The 17,907-nt window shown below is 36.2% G+C and overlaps 1 protein-coding gene across 2 annotated transcripts in view; it reads right to left on the bottom strand.

Annotated features, from left to right (window-relative positions):
* LOC131034004 (delta-aminolevulinic acid dehydratase, chloroplastic) overlaps window positions 1-17,907 on the bottom strand; it is a 79,666-nt gene that overhangs the window by 27,654 nt on the left and 34,105 nt on the right. The window contains exons 3-13 of one of the 2 annotated variants that reach the window (XM_057965328.2): window positions 2,409-2,790; window positions 2,101-2,212; window positions 1,866-1,939; window positions 1,636-1,704; window positions 1,465-1,548; window positions 1,294-1,363; window positions 1,103-1,158; window positions 846-967; window positions 656-727; window positions 473-554; window positions 257-334 (exon numbers count right to left, since the gene is read on the bottom strand). In XM_057965328.2, coding sequence (XP_057821311.1) covers window positions 257-334; window positions 473-554; window positions 656-727; window positions 846-967; window positions 1,103-1,158; window positions 1,294-1,363; window positions 1,465-1,548; window positions 1,636-1,704; window positions 1,866-1,939; window positions 2,101-2,212; window positions 2,409-2,711 — 1,122 coding nt within the window. In that variant the 5' untranslated portion in view covers window positions 2,712-2,790. The remainder of the gene's footprint in view (window positions 1-256; window positions 335-472; window positions 555-655; window positions 728-845; window positions 968-1,102; window positions 1,159-1,293; window positions 1,364-1,464; window positions 1,549-1,635; window positions 1,705-1,865; window positions 1,940-2,100; window positions 2,213-2,408; window positions 2,791-17,907) is intronic. The other variant, XM_057965329.2, reaches the window with a different exon arrangement.

Here is a 17,907-nt window from a genome sequence, read left to right as displayed (position 1 = left end):
CCAAAAATTGTTGATAATTAATAAAGTGCTAATTTACTTCCCAAAACCCCTAAAGTTTATTGTTTAAAACCTCTAGACTTCTTATAATCTGAACATCTGAAATATCCTCTTCAAATGAATTATCATGAAAAGAGTAAACTAAAATTGTGATGGACCTTCACACATAATCTTTAATAAATCTCAACTATCTTCAGAAAACTCTAGTTACTCTGAAATTTTAAATTTAGAAATGGTGCTGAAAGGATCACAGTGATACCTGGTATGCAGCTATGGGTAATGATGAGTTATCTCGAAGAAGCCTAATCACATCCAAATATGGCATAGCTGGCTTGACCTGTCCCCCAAGATATAATACCCACATTCCGATTCTTCAGAATCATTTATTTGTAGTAATGCAACAAAGAGAAACCACCTAAATTGTTTATTACTTGATGAGATTGTGTTTGATAAAAACATAGGAAATAATGCATACCATAAGCATATCTGCTCCTTCTTCTTCATCAGTATAGGTTTCAAGTAGTGCTTCTCGGTAGTTTGCTGGATTCATCTGGTATCTGTTTCCAAAGTTGTATTTAGATACAAGAAATCATGCAATCCTGTAATCAACAATCCATTAGAGCATACAAATATTGCAGGAGAAAAGGATTGGAAGTACGTATTTTTGTCTCCAAATCGAGGATTAGAATCAAGAGCTTCTCTGAAAGGACCATAAAATGCACTTGCATATCTGTAAGGAAACATAGATTAGTTGTGAGTGGTAATTTGATTTCTACAAATCTTTAACATTAAATTCACAAGGTGAAGAACAAGCTAATGACAGCCTCTATGCAAGGTTCAAATGGTACTTTGCTGTATATGAAAGAATGGACACATCTTGAAATCCTTCTCCATCTAACGCAGCTCGAATGGCTCCAACACGCCCATCCATCATATCACTTGGACTTACAACATCAGCTCCTGCCTGAGCCTGTCTCAACAATGCATTCACAAATCAGCAGTGTAGTTTAAAAATGACTATTCTAGGTGAAAAAACAACCACAAGATCCCAAAAAAAAGTTATTTTTTACATGTTTAATTGTGTAAAGACTTGCACAACTTTTACCTGGACAACAGCCTGCCTGCATAGCTGATGGACTGTCTCATCATTCATAATCACTCCTGAAAAAAATATGCATAGTTAAAAACTGAAAAACTGACGATTTCTATTTTCCTAACCCTGAAGGAGTGCTCCCCACTTCAAAAAAACATGCATCAAAATTAGAAAAAGAAGCAGAAAGTAATTGCAATACATACCATCTTCTCTAACAATTCCATCATGCCCATCAGATGAGTATGGATCCAATGCAACATCTGTGTAAATTACCTAAAAACAAGAAACAAAAATGTAAATAGTCGCTACCCTAGACATCAAAAATCCTGACAAATTTTGAAGTAGATAAGGAATAATGGGAAGACTCAACTTACAAGATCAGGATACTTGTCCTTGAGAAGGCGTATTGCACGTGGCACAAGTCCATTCTCATTGCAGGCTTCATCCCCTGTGGCTGACTGATTAAGACTTGAAATTCAGGAACATCAACTTTAAAAACTAGCAAAACAACATGCAGAAACATATCAAACCCTACACATACACACCTTTAGAGCATCAGGAATCTTGGGAAAGAGGACAACACTGTTGACACCAACATCACGGGCCTTATATACCTGAACAACAACAATAAATTATACTACAAATTCAATGGGAAATGTAGGGAACTGAATAAGATCACAACATGATCAACTAAATGGCATGACTGCAAATTAAAGAAAATCTAACGTAAAAATCCCATTAAAATTTGACATTTTCAGAAAGTAACCATAAGAACCTCTTCAATAAGTCCATGTCTCCAACCAAGTCTGGAACAACCTGGCATTGCTCCTATTGGGGTATCCTCTTCACCTGCCGATTGCAAAACCAAGGTAACATTACATAAGAGAGCGGCGTTTGCATTTGCATGCTTATGATACAAGGAAAAATCATTTAGACTTTAGTATCAATGGAATTATACTTCAAAATACCAATCAACTCAAAACATTAAAAGTCACAGATTGTTTACCAACCTTCATGAATGAAAAGAGGAAGGATAAAATTTGCCGGAGATAAAGATGTTTCCTGGAAGGCAGTTCTCAAAGTAACTGACTTACGGTTGCGACGAAGGCGTCTACTTAGTGGCTATCCACAGCAGCAAAACATGTGCAATGCAGACATCATGAAAGTTAGAATGATGTCTCCCAAAGTAATGACTCACCATGTTAGTTTGATCCATTTCTCTTATTTTCAAATATCAATGCATATCTATAACTCAACATTTAAATTTCTAACAATTCAATTTTATCTCAATGAAATCATGTGTCTTTAAGATACATACAAGAGGTGACACACGTGGAGTTCCTTGTGGAGCTTGGGGTTTGGCTGGAACAGGTGGTGCAGCAGGTGGATTTCCAGATATAACAGCAGCCTCGCACTCCTCAATACTTTTTCCTGTTCCTGTTCTCACTGTAATTTTCTCAGCAACTGCTCTTATTATCTGTCTTTGCCTAGTTAGTTTACTCTTAGAACACAATGTAGATGGCTGACAGAAAAATCCTGTATGTGGCAAAATTTGGCTGTCATAACTTGTGCTTTTCACTGCCAAAGTATTAGAGGGTGCACCAAACACTGCAAAGGCCATTGTCGTTGTATGCTCCAAAATGAATAGCTGCTACCTTGATTCTAAGAGAAGAAGTGCCTTAATCAAAAACACAAAAAGCCTGACCAACAGAGAAAACAATCAGCTAACAAATACCAAAGACAACATAAACTATAAAGATTTTGGAACAGAATGGCTCCCTCTAGCACAGTATTATAAATTTCTCAAATTGGAAAACAAAGAGTGGTGGCATAATTGTAGCTGTTTGTTGAACATTTCACATAAGCAGTCGAATTTTATCCGAATTCAAACTATTATAAAAGCTCCAAAAAAATTACAAGATTTACATTCACCAAAGCACAATAAGTTGTCAAAACTGATATATGTAGGCTATAACCAGATAAAGGGAACAAAAACTGCTTGGCTCTTTGTGAATTTGCACACTGAAAAAGATTTTGCAGTTATATTTGATCTATCAAAAAGATTTCTTAGTCAGCTTCTGCAGGACCAATGTTTAAGAATGCTAGCTTTCTCTCTCTTAAGTTTGGCACCATTGTCTTTGAAAAAAAGAGGATCATACTTGCTTATAGTATTGCATTTGAGGTTGTCAATATAAATAAGTGCACAGGCTGCTATCCATTGCATGCATAACATTACTTTACATAGCCATACACTCTGTAGCCCTCTCTCCCCTATCTAATGTTTCAGCCTCTCAAAGGACTTCTATGACACAGATTAAGCACTTCATGTCATATTCTGTCTGATCAGGATCATTGTACAACAGGCCAATAGAAACCTTGTATTTTATCAGCTCCGTGGAGCTGGTGACCAGGACAAAAAGCCCTCAGTAAAGAGTGTCATGGCAAACAGAGCAAAAGAAATGTCCTTACTGTACATGCAAACAGAGGGAAACCATTACTCTTTTTGCTCATGGAAAGATAATAAGTTAAATTAATGTCCACGGATAGCAAAAAGCAAGTCAATGCAACCAAATAGTACATTCAAATATAGAAGAATAGTACTGGGATAACGTGACCAATGTTATGAGAAGCAAATATAACTTAAGACTCGGCAGTAAAATAAGCAAAAATAAAAAGAGTAAACTTAAATCGGCTAAATCCTAAACCATAGATATTGAGTATATGACGAATCCATCATTTGGTGTAATTGCTTGCAGCTATGTTACCGGGTTCAGCTATATAGGCCCCCGTATGGCATAAATACGATTTGGGTACAAATTTGAGTTCGGGACGGCCCTGAGTTCACTCAGGGTCCACCTTTCAATGTGCCAAAAAATGCAGCATTTTTGCCTTAGGCTAAGGTATTATGGATGGAAAAGCATCATCCTCCCGTTTGCCCCCTTCCGCTAAATGCAGTTGAGGGTCAATGGAACAGCATTGTCTATAATGTCCCGTTTTAGGAACAATGCAATATAACCACAAAATGCAATGCTCTGATACCACTTGTAATGTCCCCTTATGTTATTGCTTAGGAAATTAGGGAACAACTGATTTGCAAATCAATTGCAAGAGACTTCTTTCAAAATAAACTCTAATAACACTTAAAATAATAATGATTCAAGTTACTTGATTGCAAGAATAATAGTTTATGACACCACTTTATAAATGATTGTCCTTTTTAATTTATACAATTGATACTCTGATATTATTATTTATATGACATGTGAAAACAAATATCACTGCTATCTCTGATATAACGATTTAGGGAATGCAAAGATGATCTTTGATCAAAATACCAATCTGCACTTCTGCTAAACAATATGAATTATGCAACCAATGATATTGGTAGCTGTCTCTGATATGATACTGAAAGTATGCTACATTTCTATTCCTATTATCACTGTATTTACTTTCACTTATAGCAATGTAACGCTATTCTTGATATGTCATTATAATCCTACAAGTGTTCATAATGATGCTATTGCTGTGTCTGATCTTGATCCTTAAATATGAGCAATTATCTTCAGTGTTCTATAAGAATATTTAATTATATTTTAGTCACCTATATTTAGTTCCTTTTTTAATGGTCATTTAGCTTTTTAGTTAATTAGCTTTTAAGCTTTATTTAGCGTTTAGCTTTTTCTTTTTAGTTAATTAGCTTTTAAGTTTTATTTAGCGTTTAGCTTTTTAGTAAGTTCACTTTAAACGACTTGTTCTTAATTTAGAACGTTGCCTTGTAATCTCTATATATACGCTTGTACATTGTTGAATAGTTTATCTGATTATTTGAGCAATAATTTTTCATGGTATTGGAAAGGGTGACAAGCCATCAAAAAAATTTGTGCCCTTCTACCTGGATTTAATTTCCAGAAATTTTTTAAGAGTTTTTCTATGAAAAAATTCTGAATAGAAGTTTTTTCAGAAGCTTCTCTTTCTGGGTGAAATTTTGTTTCCAGGTTAGAATTTTCGAGGGTTTGGGCTGAATTTATTGGGTCGGTGTTTGTGTTCGCGTTTTTTCCAGCCCGATGTGGATTTTTACCTGCAGCCTGCGCTTTTATTTCCATGCGACATTCCTTTCACGATCTGGGCTACCTGCGGCAATGGCGATCTTTGTGCAAGATTTTCGCGTTCTTTTTAGGCGGAATTTTTTTTTGGAGGGCTGCGTTTTCGTCTTCCTTTCTGCGCGCGGAGGGTTATTTTGCGTTTTTGGCGCGTTTTTTATTTCATGGCAGCCGTGATTTTCTGAGCACCGTTTTCTTGGGAAACCACAGATTTCCGTGGGTTTTTTCGGCGATGGCAACGCGTTTGACGCGATTTTTGCATTATTACTGACGGATTATTCATCGAAATGTTTGGCAAGAGGTTTACAAAAGTTTTCCGCAAATTTTTTTTTGGGTGTTTCTGCGCAACACTTTCTCTGAATCTGTTCCACGATTTTTTCCGCATTTTCTCCTGCGAACTTTCGACCTTGGTTTTCTAGATTTCAAGCCTGTGTGCTCCGACCTAGGGTTTCTTTACGGCAAAAATTGTCTGGTTTTCTGCAGATTTTTCTGAGTTTTTCGAAGAAAAAAAATTTGGGTTCACATAAAAAATTTCTGGGTTTTATTATTTTTTTCTGAAAAAAAAAAAAAAAATTTCTGGGCAAGGCCTCTCGTCCTACAGGCCCCCCCCAGGGTTTTCACGATTTTTTCCTGAAAAATTGTTTGTTGGGTTTTTTATTTTTCTCCACAAAAAATCATGGGATTTTCCTCAAAAATCAGGGAGTGTTGTTTTACCACGTGATGTCTGCTATTCCGTCGCGTGAGGTTTGATGTTTTACCACATGATGTCTAATGTTATGCCATGTGATGTCTGGTGTCTTGCCACATGATGACTAGTGTTTTACCGCATGATGTTTGGGGTTTTACCGCGCGACGTTTCAAGTTTTTTTTACCATCTTTTCCATAAAAAATGATGATTTGTATCTTCAGTTTTGGAGGGTTTGCTGATTTTTCCTCAAAAACATGGTTTCAGGTTTCGGTTTGGTTACCCAACATCAGGTTGGATGGATTCTGGTATTCTTGGTCATTAACACTTTCACTTTTCAGATCCAAGGAGGGTCTCCACCGCAGCAGAGTGTTCTTTTCGTTTGTGATCAAAAGACCTACAGTGTCTTCTGTAGGGTATTTAGTAGATAGAATGACCATTAAGGGAGGGTATTAGAATATTTAATTATATTTTAGTCACCTATATTTAGTTCCTTGTTTAATGGTCATTTAGCTTTTTAGTTAATTAGCTTTTAAGCTTTATTTAGCATTTAGATTTTTCTTTTTAGTTAATTAGCTTTTAAGCTTTATTTAGCGTTTAGCTTTTTAGTAGTTCACTTTAAACGACTTGTTGTTTATTTAGAACGTTGTCTTGTAATCTCTATATATACACTTGTATATTGTTGAATAGATTATTTGATTATTCGAGCAATAATTTTTCATGTTCCACAGGTGTTGGGGATGGGGGGATGCAGGGACACGGGGTCAAGTTTCAGGGACGGGGGAACAAAGGGCCTAAGTTTGGGGACGGTAGGGGAATGGCGGCGGGGAGTGGTGGGGGGACGGTCCTGATATACATATAGTTTTTTAAAAACTAGTTATGAAAAGATGTATATGAAATACATTTCAAATGAAACTTAAAGAAATTAGTAAAATAGCAAATCGCAAATACTAAATAGAAAAATACTAAAATATCATAAAGATGATTACAATGAGTAGCATGATATCAAAATAAGTACAAAATGTCAAAATGTAGTGAAGGGACGCCTCTAATCATTTGCAAACTGCTCATCACTAGAACTACTGGACTCCTCACAGTCAAGATCCCCCAAACTAACACCAACCGGCCCTAAATCTGAAGTGGTAGCATCCTCATCAACCTGTGATGGCTCCTCTAGCTCTATATCGTCATCTTGGTTTGACCCTAACCCCAAAAATGCAACAAAAAACTGAAATTTAAAAAAAAACACTTTTTTGATGGTTTTTTTATGTCTGGCGACAAGAGACACCTAGACATCTTCGAGACACTCGAGGGATGCCTACACATCCCCGAGACATCCCAAAGACACTTGATCATTTCCCCATCTCTGGATGTACTGGTGGCGGTGGCATCCCATCCCCACATCCCGAGGACGTCCCCATCCTAGAAAAGTGGGGCTTGAGAGGGGGCCGAAACGCGTCCCTGTGGTTCATTGATTATCTTCCAATATTGCTTATAGCGATGGATGATTTGCTGCTCCTGATATATCGTTGTGAATATGCAAATATGTATAGTTCTACTTATAGCGGTATAGTGTTGTTTTTTATTTGTCTTTATAAGCTTGCAACAATGGTGCTCTTCCTAATTTCTTACTTTATTAGCACATACAAGCCATCTTTGACCTCATAGCTAACCAACTGCAAACTCATTTGAGGTATTCTCTTGGTGCATGTGCATGTAAAGCCATCAACTACCATAACCTTGAAGCCTTCAAAATCTTCAATTCCAGAGTTATCTATGAGCAAAAACTCCAATAAAATTGTGTAGCACTAGTGTCACTAAGAGCAATTATTCGCTGCCCATATTTGACACCATGAACTCTGAATGATTCATTCTTCTAGAAACTAGAAAGCTGGGCAAGGGTGCCTTTACTTCCTTTCTCTTCTTCGAACTCTTATGATGTTTCTTTCTCGTCACTTTCTTCCAAATCAAATTGTTGCTTGATTTTTCTTATGTAGGTTTTGTTGTGTTGTAAACACACACACCCCATTGCAAATGGGGATCCCTTGTTTTTTTGGCTTACTTAGTTGTTAGTCTTAGTTGTTTTGCTTAGGTTTGGCAATGATTTCAAGGTCTCTTACCTTAGAATGAGAGGGGTCATGAAGGGATTTTGAGGTTGAAATTGTGAAAACAAGTCTTGTGTATAAGTGAACTCCAAGGGTGAGAATTATGAAATTTTGATTTGGAAGAGTGGCAATGCAAAGTCTGAAGTTTAATTGTGAAAGAACAACAGTGTAAAAGCGGTGTGGAATGAAGAAAAAATTTGTTTAAATTTGCAATGAAATCCAAATTTCATGAGATACATTTTACAAAATTGCAAGTAAAAGGTGGAGTTCTATTTGAAATGTAAGATTACCTTGCAATTCCTAGGCAAGTATCACATACAACTACGCCTCAAATTGTTTAACCATTTGCAACTTCCACTTGAAAATGCGGAACCTAGGGCTAAATTCCGCTTGGTATTTCATTAAAAAAATGCAAGACTGTTATTTTAAACCCTAGGTATGTTAATCAGATTTATATATTTGATTATGCCTTAGGTTGTAATCAGATTTGTAGTATTTTAGTAAACCAACATAGATTAATTGTGCCCTAGATTGTAATCAGATTTGCAGTATTTTAGTAAACCAACATAGATTAATTGTGCCCTAGATTGTAATCAGATTTGCAGTATTTAATAAGCCAACATAAATCAGAAATAGAACAGAAGACAAACAAGCATACCCTGGGAAAACCTCCAAGGAGGAAAAACCCAGCATGAAAGACCCACAGGTCAGATTATATATTCTCCTCTAAATATAAGTACAATACTTAGCTCGAATCAGATCTTCACATATTAGATCTGTCCCTTGTATGCTTCAAAGACTTAAATCAAGATCCACTATGTCCTCTTGGACAATTTCGCACCAAGCTGAATAAGTTCGCACCCTTCTTAAGAATTCGCACAGCAGAGCTAAATCGCCTTTTATGTCATTTGACTTGATGATTATTGACTTGCAAATAGTCATTTATTTATATGCATCTTTTATTCTTTGAAATGTAAGTCGGCCTTCTTGGTTTTTGGCGCCAATGTTAAATGGCGTGTATTTAGCATAGCATGGCATTGTGAATAGGATAGGGTCACGTTACCCTAGGATAGGACCCGGTCCTAAAGGGGGTTCGGATGTTGCCTTAAGGCAATCCGAACCAAGTAAAAGGTGAAGTTCTATTTGAAATGTAAGATTACCTTGCAATTCCTAGGCAAGTATCACATACAACTACGCCTCAAATTGTTTAACCATTTGCAACTTCCACTTGAAAATGCGGAAACTAGGGCTGAATTCCGCTTGGTATTTCATTAAAAAAATGCAAGACAACCTCTCAATTCCACTTGGAATTTCATGGAGAAAATCAACAATCACCTTTGAGCCCCACTTGAAGAAATTCCATGAAGAAGTCTAAATTTGCCACAAAATGCATGCACTAGTCTAATTTCCGATAAAAAATGCATAACTGCATGAGATTTCCACTGTGAAAAATGCATGAAGAGGTGAAATTCCCACTCAATATTGCAAGCATAAGTCAAAATCCCACTTGGAAATGCAAGGTCACCTTACAAACGCACTAGGAATTACATGCACAAGTCTAAATCCCGCCCAACAAAGCAAGACAATGTTGGATTTCTGCCAAGAAATGCAAGAGCACACGAAAATCCTGCCTAGAAATCCAAACCTAGGGTAGCAAGGAATCATTGAGCAAGGCAAAAATCCACTTGAATGAATGCATGAACAATGTGAAATTCCACCAAGACAATGTATATATAGACATGCAAATGCAAAAGGTGAAATCAAAATGGCCCGACCTGATTAGAGAAGACAATCTCTCCCAAAACATGTGCAAAAGAATGTGAAATGCAAATGCAAAGGGTAATAACGAAGCTGACTTAATGAAACGTGTGGAAGTTGAAATCAAATCAAATGAAAGAAGGCCGACTTGGAATGAATAAGGTGGCGATTTGTGATTTGAAAACACAAAAAATACATAACCCTTCATAGCTGACCCTTGCTAAGGTGCTTGAGGTGCATATAAAAGAGGAATCCGAGTAATCATTTTTATTACAATTAAAATCAATCACAGCAGAGTATAAACGATTTAAAAGCAAAGAAGAGCAAATTGTAGCAGAAGAGTGCGAATTCCATGCAAGGAAATCAGGATTTATAGTCAAATGTTGATTAAAGAGAAGAAGAGGTTGAAGTTGTAAGCTAAGAGAAAATGATTTTTGAAAGGAAAAACTAATGATTTAATTTCAAATCTGAGCGATATCTCCACCATTTTTATACATTTCAAGATTTGAAACATTACCATTTTCAGGTTTGTGGAAGGATGTGAAGGATTTTATTGCTTTATGGAATGAGAATTATTGATGATATTTTAAAATTCCAAAATGCATTTATCCATTTTACAACTTTCTCTTGAGGAATGTAATGTCCCCTACTGGAAGGCTGCCAATTCCCAATGATTAACATACATCATTGTGCATTATTATGTCTTGAATCAGAGTATTAAAATTAAGGAACAATTAGGATTCACAATATGTAATGTCCCCTTTTCCGCTCTAATCTGTTTTGGGGACTGTTGGCCAATCCCGAGACCCGTTGGTCACCGTCAGTCAGAGGCATAATTAGGGTTTCCTATTTTCTAGGAGGATGTTTTCGCAATTTTGGTGGCTTGCATGTAGGAATTTTACAGTTTTGATTATGGATTCCTTCTGGGTTTTCAGAAAGCTTCGCAATGATGGTACATGTGTAGCAATCAATGGAGTTTGGTATACTTACTAATTTTAGTAAGTAGGGGCGAGGACAGCTCGTTTTTTGGGGTTTTTCTAGGTTTAAAGAGAGCTTTGCAATGGTGTGACATGCAACTGGATCCGAAGACTTTTCCGGAATTACTATTTTTAGTAAGTTGTGATGGCTACTTAGAATCTGGTTAAAATGCATTTGAACACACTATTTTTAGCACTATGCTATTATTAGTAAGTGCTATTTTTGGCAGGTTTCAGTGGTCCAGTTCAAAGGCTATTTCTGGTAGTGCAGTTTTCAGTACTTTTGGCCTTCAGTTCACTTTGGCAGTTATTTAGCACATGGAAAAAGTATTTTTAAGATTTTTTAATGCCCCCCTTGGCCTAGGCATATGACTTATGTATTTTTTATTATGGCTTAAGAGGACAATTTGAGGAGATAAAGTATTATTTTATGTCATAAGGTTTGGGTGATTTATTGTTGAGAAAAAATATATTATAAAGTGAAATATTAATAAGACAAGATGGACGCCTTATGGAGAAATAAACATTTTATAATATATTTCACTTATTCATCTTGGATGCCCCATTATATTTTATTGACATTTTTAATAATGTATATTTGCTACCTTATGAAGGTCGATTTGGGAAGAAAGGGGAAATGAAATGCAAATTCCAAATTAATGTAAAATGATCTTGCATTTGGGTTTGGTGTCCATTTGGGGTGAATGAGAATTTGAATTTGAATTTGGAGGCACCAAGGTTATAAATAAGAGTGTCGGGCTCTTGTTTTGACATCCATGAATATTTGTAATGAAGTGCTGCCGAATTTGTGTCAGACTTGTGCTTTGAAGTTAAGAGCTTCGTAGTTTGTGTCAGTTTTGTGCTTGAGAGATAGCACCTAGTTGTTGGAGAGCCTATTTCTCATCCAGAGGAATAGAATGAGCTTCATTGAGATGGATTTTGTTATTGTATTTTTCAGTTTTCTGAGTGTTAGTGAGATTTTGTATGTTGCTGGTTTGTTCATGGCTGAAGTAGTTATTCGATCATATCTCTTTGCCTGATTGTCTGATCATTCTAGGTATTGGCTTGTTGCATTCCTCTCTACTAGGCATCCCTTTTTGTTAAGTTTCATGAATTATAGCACAGAGCTGGATTTCTAAGGCAGATCACCCTCTCCAGGCAGGTCGTACCATGCTGGAAGTGACCTTGGGATGCATGCATTAAATGTTTGAAGGCTGTTTGGATTAGTTTGTTGGTTGATACCTGGGCGTCCCCTTCCTAGCTCTTATTTGCCATTGATTTGGAGCTATTCAGAGGTGTCTTGAAGGAGATACGGACTTCACAATGCTGCTGGTCTGGTTTTTTGTGTTGGTCGTGTGTGATTTCAGATTTGGTAAAGTGTTCTTTTTGGCTTGTATTTTCTAGTATTCATGTTTGTAGCTTCTTGGAGTATCTTCTTGTATCTCTTAGAGATTGGAGCTTGATGTACTGACAAGTATTTTGCAGAGTTGCCATTGTAAGGCTGTATTTAGTAGTACTGAAACAGTCCATTTTATTTCTCCACTATACTTCTTGTATCGCCCACTGCACAAGTGGAAGAGGCTGGCTTGCCACCTATCTCTACTCTATTTTGTACTCCTATCCTCCCGTTGAATAAGTGGTTGAGTGATGTTATTTCCAGTCCTCCCACTGAATAAGTGGTTGAGTGATTGTCTTGTTTAATTTCAGTCTTCTTGGATTTGTAATTGGCTAGTTATACTGCCAAATTGTTTTTAATTTCCAGCATTTATTTATCCCGCTGAAAAGTGGAAGTGGCTGGTCCAACCACCAATATGTATTTCTCTCAATATTTCATCATGCTAACGCTAATGGGTGAAGTTATTGTGTGTAAAAATTAAAAAACAATTGTGAAGGACATTTCACAATACATTTGATACTTACTATACTTAAGCCCCAATCCTTACTTCTTTCCTAATCACCAACCCTAACGGAGGATGAGGAATTACTTGTCATAGAGCATTTGGAAACCAATCTACAAGTAGGCTCCCTCAAGGTTTCAGGACTCCGCCCATATCCCATCTTGGGCGTACCTATCTTGTGAGGCATTACTCCACTAACAAAACCAACCTATCCTCATGAGGGGCAATAGTGAATGATTAAGGAATGGGCTATGAGTACACTAACTTCTAATGTATAATGAATAAATATATAAACAATTGAAATTAAGAAAATTGTGATATAAACTTAATTAACCTATATAGATCTTATTATTTCTGTTAAATGTACAAAATAAGAACAAATGTAACAGCTATGCTATAGGCCATATATCTGCCCTTAATTCTAATAGTATTCAGATATAATATAATTGTATATAAATATTTGATTCATAAGTAAGACAAAGCATACCAATCTGCTGTTCTGATAATGATAGCATTTAATTCTGATTTCTTCCTTGATGCAGACTTCGCGTCTTATTCCTTCACCTCCTTCGATATATCCATTTTATATGTCCCTTCTTCTCCCCCTTCATATCCATCTGGTCTTCTTCCTTTTATATCTCTATTACCCGGTGAAATGATGCCCCCCTTTGGATGTAGATCTCCTTTCTAAGAGACATGTCATTCTATCCAGCTCTAATTGATGCCTTCATTAGTGAGAGACATGTCATTCTATCCAACTCTAATTGCTGCCTTCATTAGTGAGAGGCATCTCATTATATCCAACTCTAATTGCTGCCTTTATTAGTGAATATAAATGACTATTAGATATATTGTTATTGCTGCCTTCATTAATGACTATTAGTTATGTTGTTATAACTGCTTAAGATGCTTTAATTGCTAGGGATCCATTAATCGTTGTTTAGCATGATTTAAATGTTGTCTCTTAATCATCGCCCCTTCTAAAAGAATTGCAGCTTATGTGTTTGTTCCAGGTATAGCAACACTTATTAATATAATTGGTGAACACAATCTTTATTACCTCCTAAATAATTACTGAGATTGCTTCTTCTTGTTCTAAGGGAACTAAGTTATTGTTTATACTAATGTTATTGCTTGATGCCTTAGTGCCTATTCCTCTAGCATTCCTTTTAGGAGAACCGTTAGTCAAATGAATTTGTGAATCAATGCATCCTCTAGCTTGTTCACGTTCTTGTCTGTCTGAGTTCGATTCAGAAAATTGTGAAGTCTTTTAAAAGAGAATTTTCTTTTATTAGCATATTTATTGCCAAGGTAGGGACATGACAAGGAATGATTATCATGAATTTCATTTATGACCTGGGGCCCATGGTTCATTGCACATGAAACAAAATTTCTTCCTCATTAGCTCATTTTGAAGGTCATTATCCATTCTTGAGGGAAACTTCTTGAACTGATTTGTTTCTTTATGAATATGTATTTTGTCCTTCTTATGTTGGAAAGTCCTTGATTGATTTTCTCCTTGGAGCAGCAAGCTCTATACTCCTTGCCTTTAGTTCTTGAAGAGTTGGCAGGTCAAAGCTTTTTACCCACCCTCTAATTGGCTCCATTAGCCCTTCATTGAAAAAGACTACAAGTCTTCTTTCTGAGATATCTCTTTGAAACTCAACAATGTAGGCATCAATTGTACCATGTTGTCTCAATTGTGCAAGCTCTCTAAACTACATCTCAAGGTCCTTATCAAATCTTTCGATGAGTATATTTGTGAACTCATCATAGGTGGTAATTACATTATGGCCTAGTGTTACCAAGTCATGGTACCACCACTCGTGGACTGCTCCATCCAATTTGTTGATGTCTTTTTCATGCACATGCGAACACAGAATAAAATACCCAAAAGTAGCTTATCCTCTCTTGATCAAAGTCTCTCAAATGCTGAAGATTAGCTTAAGGATCACTCGAGACAACTCCAAGGTTCTTGTATGTCGGGTCACAACTTGTGGATAAGCTCAATGGTTTGATGTGATTATGCTGGAATCACAAGGGGACTTACGTTGAACTGGTGAATGTTTGAATCGCTGGAACTTAGATCCTAACTATTTGCTTGGAGAATAAAGAAAGAGCAAAAGGCATGGGGTTTAGGGAGTCTATTATAATCCTAAGAATGCAAGAGAAGAGTGAATGATTCGATGGAATCCTACTGGGCGAGGTCTCACCATCAAACTAAACAATTTGACACAAGCTCAGTGCAATCTTCTAAGGTGCAATTCAAAGATGTGCAAAACATTATCATCAAACATTGATTGCCATTCAAGTTAATGCATAAACAATGGATATATAACAATTTGAAGTTAAGCTCATATCATTCCAGTTGACCACGCAAGGCACACTTACAATTAGCAAGAGGCTAGTGGTATGGACTAAACGGATTCCACACAAATGCATTTAACAAATTCCTCCATTCAATCTAATCAACATGAAAGCAAATGAATTGAGAAGTAGAGTCCATGCAACTTGTTGAAATGACACATTAATTCACCATAGCTTCAATGAAATCAAATGCTCTTTACAACAAGATTTTAGCAACAATCTTTGCCTTCTCCTAATCTAACTTCTACTCTAATTGCTATCTACTATTCACTATTCTATTACTAATAACCTTTACAAATGAAGAGCTTGAGTTTTATAGAGAGAGCTCATTACAATAAATGGCCAGGATCAAACCCCATCAACGGCCAAGATTTTACAATGAAACCCTAATTAGGGCTTGTTACAACAAATCTTACTCCGGCCAATGAAATAATTACAATATTTTGACAAATGTCCTCTTTAGAATATTCGACCAATAAATAGTGGGGGTAGGTACATCGGAGTTTGTGCCCCCATGGGTGAGCTTGGTTTATTGAATCCGGACATGCTGAGGTGGAACTCATATGATTGGTGGGATGATGACTAGGATGATGACTAGGCCACCATCTCATATTGCTTCCAGGCTTGATTCATCATCATGAAAGAGTATTGAGTAATATCTCTTAAAACTCAACATTATCCAGTTTGCTCAACATGATGATGATGAGAAGCATTGTCATGATCTAACAAACTTTGATTAACTCTTCTGAAACTATATGTTTCCTTGATCATGATTGATGTAGACTGCATGATGACTTTGATGAATGATGCACCTAGTTGGATTAGACTCCTCAATGTACTGGCTTTGATTCTTGGATTCCCGAAGGCAATTCAAGATTGTAAAACATTCTTTCATCATGTAAGTTATTTCTCCTTCATGCTCCAATGTGTTGATTTCCTCGTGTTGAGATGATATCTTGAAGGTCTTCAAGCTTGTCTTGATCAACCAACTTCTTCATGTCACCGTGATGCAATTAAAGTTTTTTTAATGTATTATACTCCTCATGTTATCACCTGCAAAACAAACAAGAAGGCATCAAAATATATACATAACTCATACTTAATTTTACCTATCTTTCACCTCTTATGTGCTTTGATTCATCTGATCATATAATATCTTAGCTCAGATTAGAGACTGATTTTAAGCCTAATCAAAATCACATGTCGAATGATGTTGAGATGACCTCCTTTATATACGTGTCGAATGTCTAAGAGTTACCATTTTTCATCATAACCTCACTAAGTTGACTTGATATTATTGTTTGCTTGATGATGTTTAAGAGGTCGGCATTTATCATGCTCATTTGCATGTTTTGATAGGAGGCTGCTTTTTTTGACCCCTTTGCAATACATTACTTGAGCAGCCAAATTGAAGACCATTGCAATTGATGGTGTAAAGTTATTTCAATTTTAATTAAAGAACAAGTTATGAACTATGAATGCTATATATGGATATGAGGAATTATGTCAATGTCTAATAATTCTGATTTTTATCTGCAGGTCTAAAGGAGAGAGATCATTTAATATTTTCTATATCTTCTCCAAATGAATTCAATTGGCATATATATCATTTAGGCAACCGGTCAATTGGTGTATTGACCGGTCATGCCTTTTAGGCATGACCGATCAATGCACCCATTGATCGGTGCCTTTACAATTATACCATTAACACAATGCTGATTATCGGTTCAAAAAAACCCCCGATAGCATATTGTAATATCATAATATAATGACTGATCAATTTAATGAATCGGTTCATATAAACACCGATGATTCAAAGTGCACGATGAATATAATCCAACCGGTGCATTTGTTAACCAATATTAATGCCAAATGAAGCGGTGTATTCATTAAACCCGATAACAAATATGCTCGATATAATTAAGCCCAATAACAGATGTGAATCGGTGCCAATGTTTATGCATCCGATAGCAAGTATGTATCGGCGAATTTAACCCGATAACTTATAGCATTTAATATGCTATTGGGTTAATACCCCGATAGCATATTAATGCCAATTAACAATTGACATTAATATGCTATCAGGTTGTTAGCCCGATAGCATAATGATAAGCAATGTTTGTACAATCCGATAATCATATGCAATATAAATCAGACGTGAAGCATGTAGATAAATAACAGAACAAGGAAGGTTAGGAAGATCTTATCTTGCATAAGCTACCATGCATTAACACTCCCTCTTAGCTTTGGAAGATAGATAAGGCAACCTGCATCACATTTCCTTTTCATAACTAAGATAATGTCAGTCAGCAAAAATCATTTATACATGAGAAGTACCATCAAGACATATGATACAAAATAGAAGAACATCACTTGAGCATGTGACATAAAGTATTATTTTAACATGTGATACAAGTAAGAGAATCATCACCTGATCATGTGAGAAATCACCAAAACATGTGATCTGTAAGATTCATCAAGATATCACCTAACACATGATATAAGTATTGCCTAACATGCAATACTTAAGGATAAGTCTATGAGAAAGGTTAGTTTCTCATCATATCCAAGTTGTGATAAGTGCAATAACATTTATAAATGTTTATCACAACATAGTCATGGCACATCCATGACTTACCAGAGATCCAACATGATCAATGGTTGAGATATCACCTACACGTGATATCAGTATTGCCTAACACGCAATACAAGGATAACCATATGAGAAGTGCTTAAGTTCTCATCATATCCAAGTTGTGATAATGCAATAACATTTGTACAAATGTTGTATCAAAACATAGTCATGGCACATACATGACTTACCAGTGATCCAACATGATTACTGGTTTGACTATCATAAGATCGTCACCTTATGATGTCTACATACAAGTGTTCAGTATCTGAGAGATTGTCACCTCTTAGATATG

Source organism: Cryptomeria japonica, chromosome 2 (assembly GCF_030272615.1).
Source record: "Cryptomeria japonica chromosome 2, Sugi_1.0, whole genome shotgun sequence".
Classification (NCBI taxonomy): Eukaryota; Viridiplantae; Streptophyta; class Pinopsida; order Cupressales; family Cupressaceae; genus Cryptomeria; species Cryptomeria japonica.
This window is presented reverse-complemented; position numbering and strand designations above follow the sequence as displayed.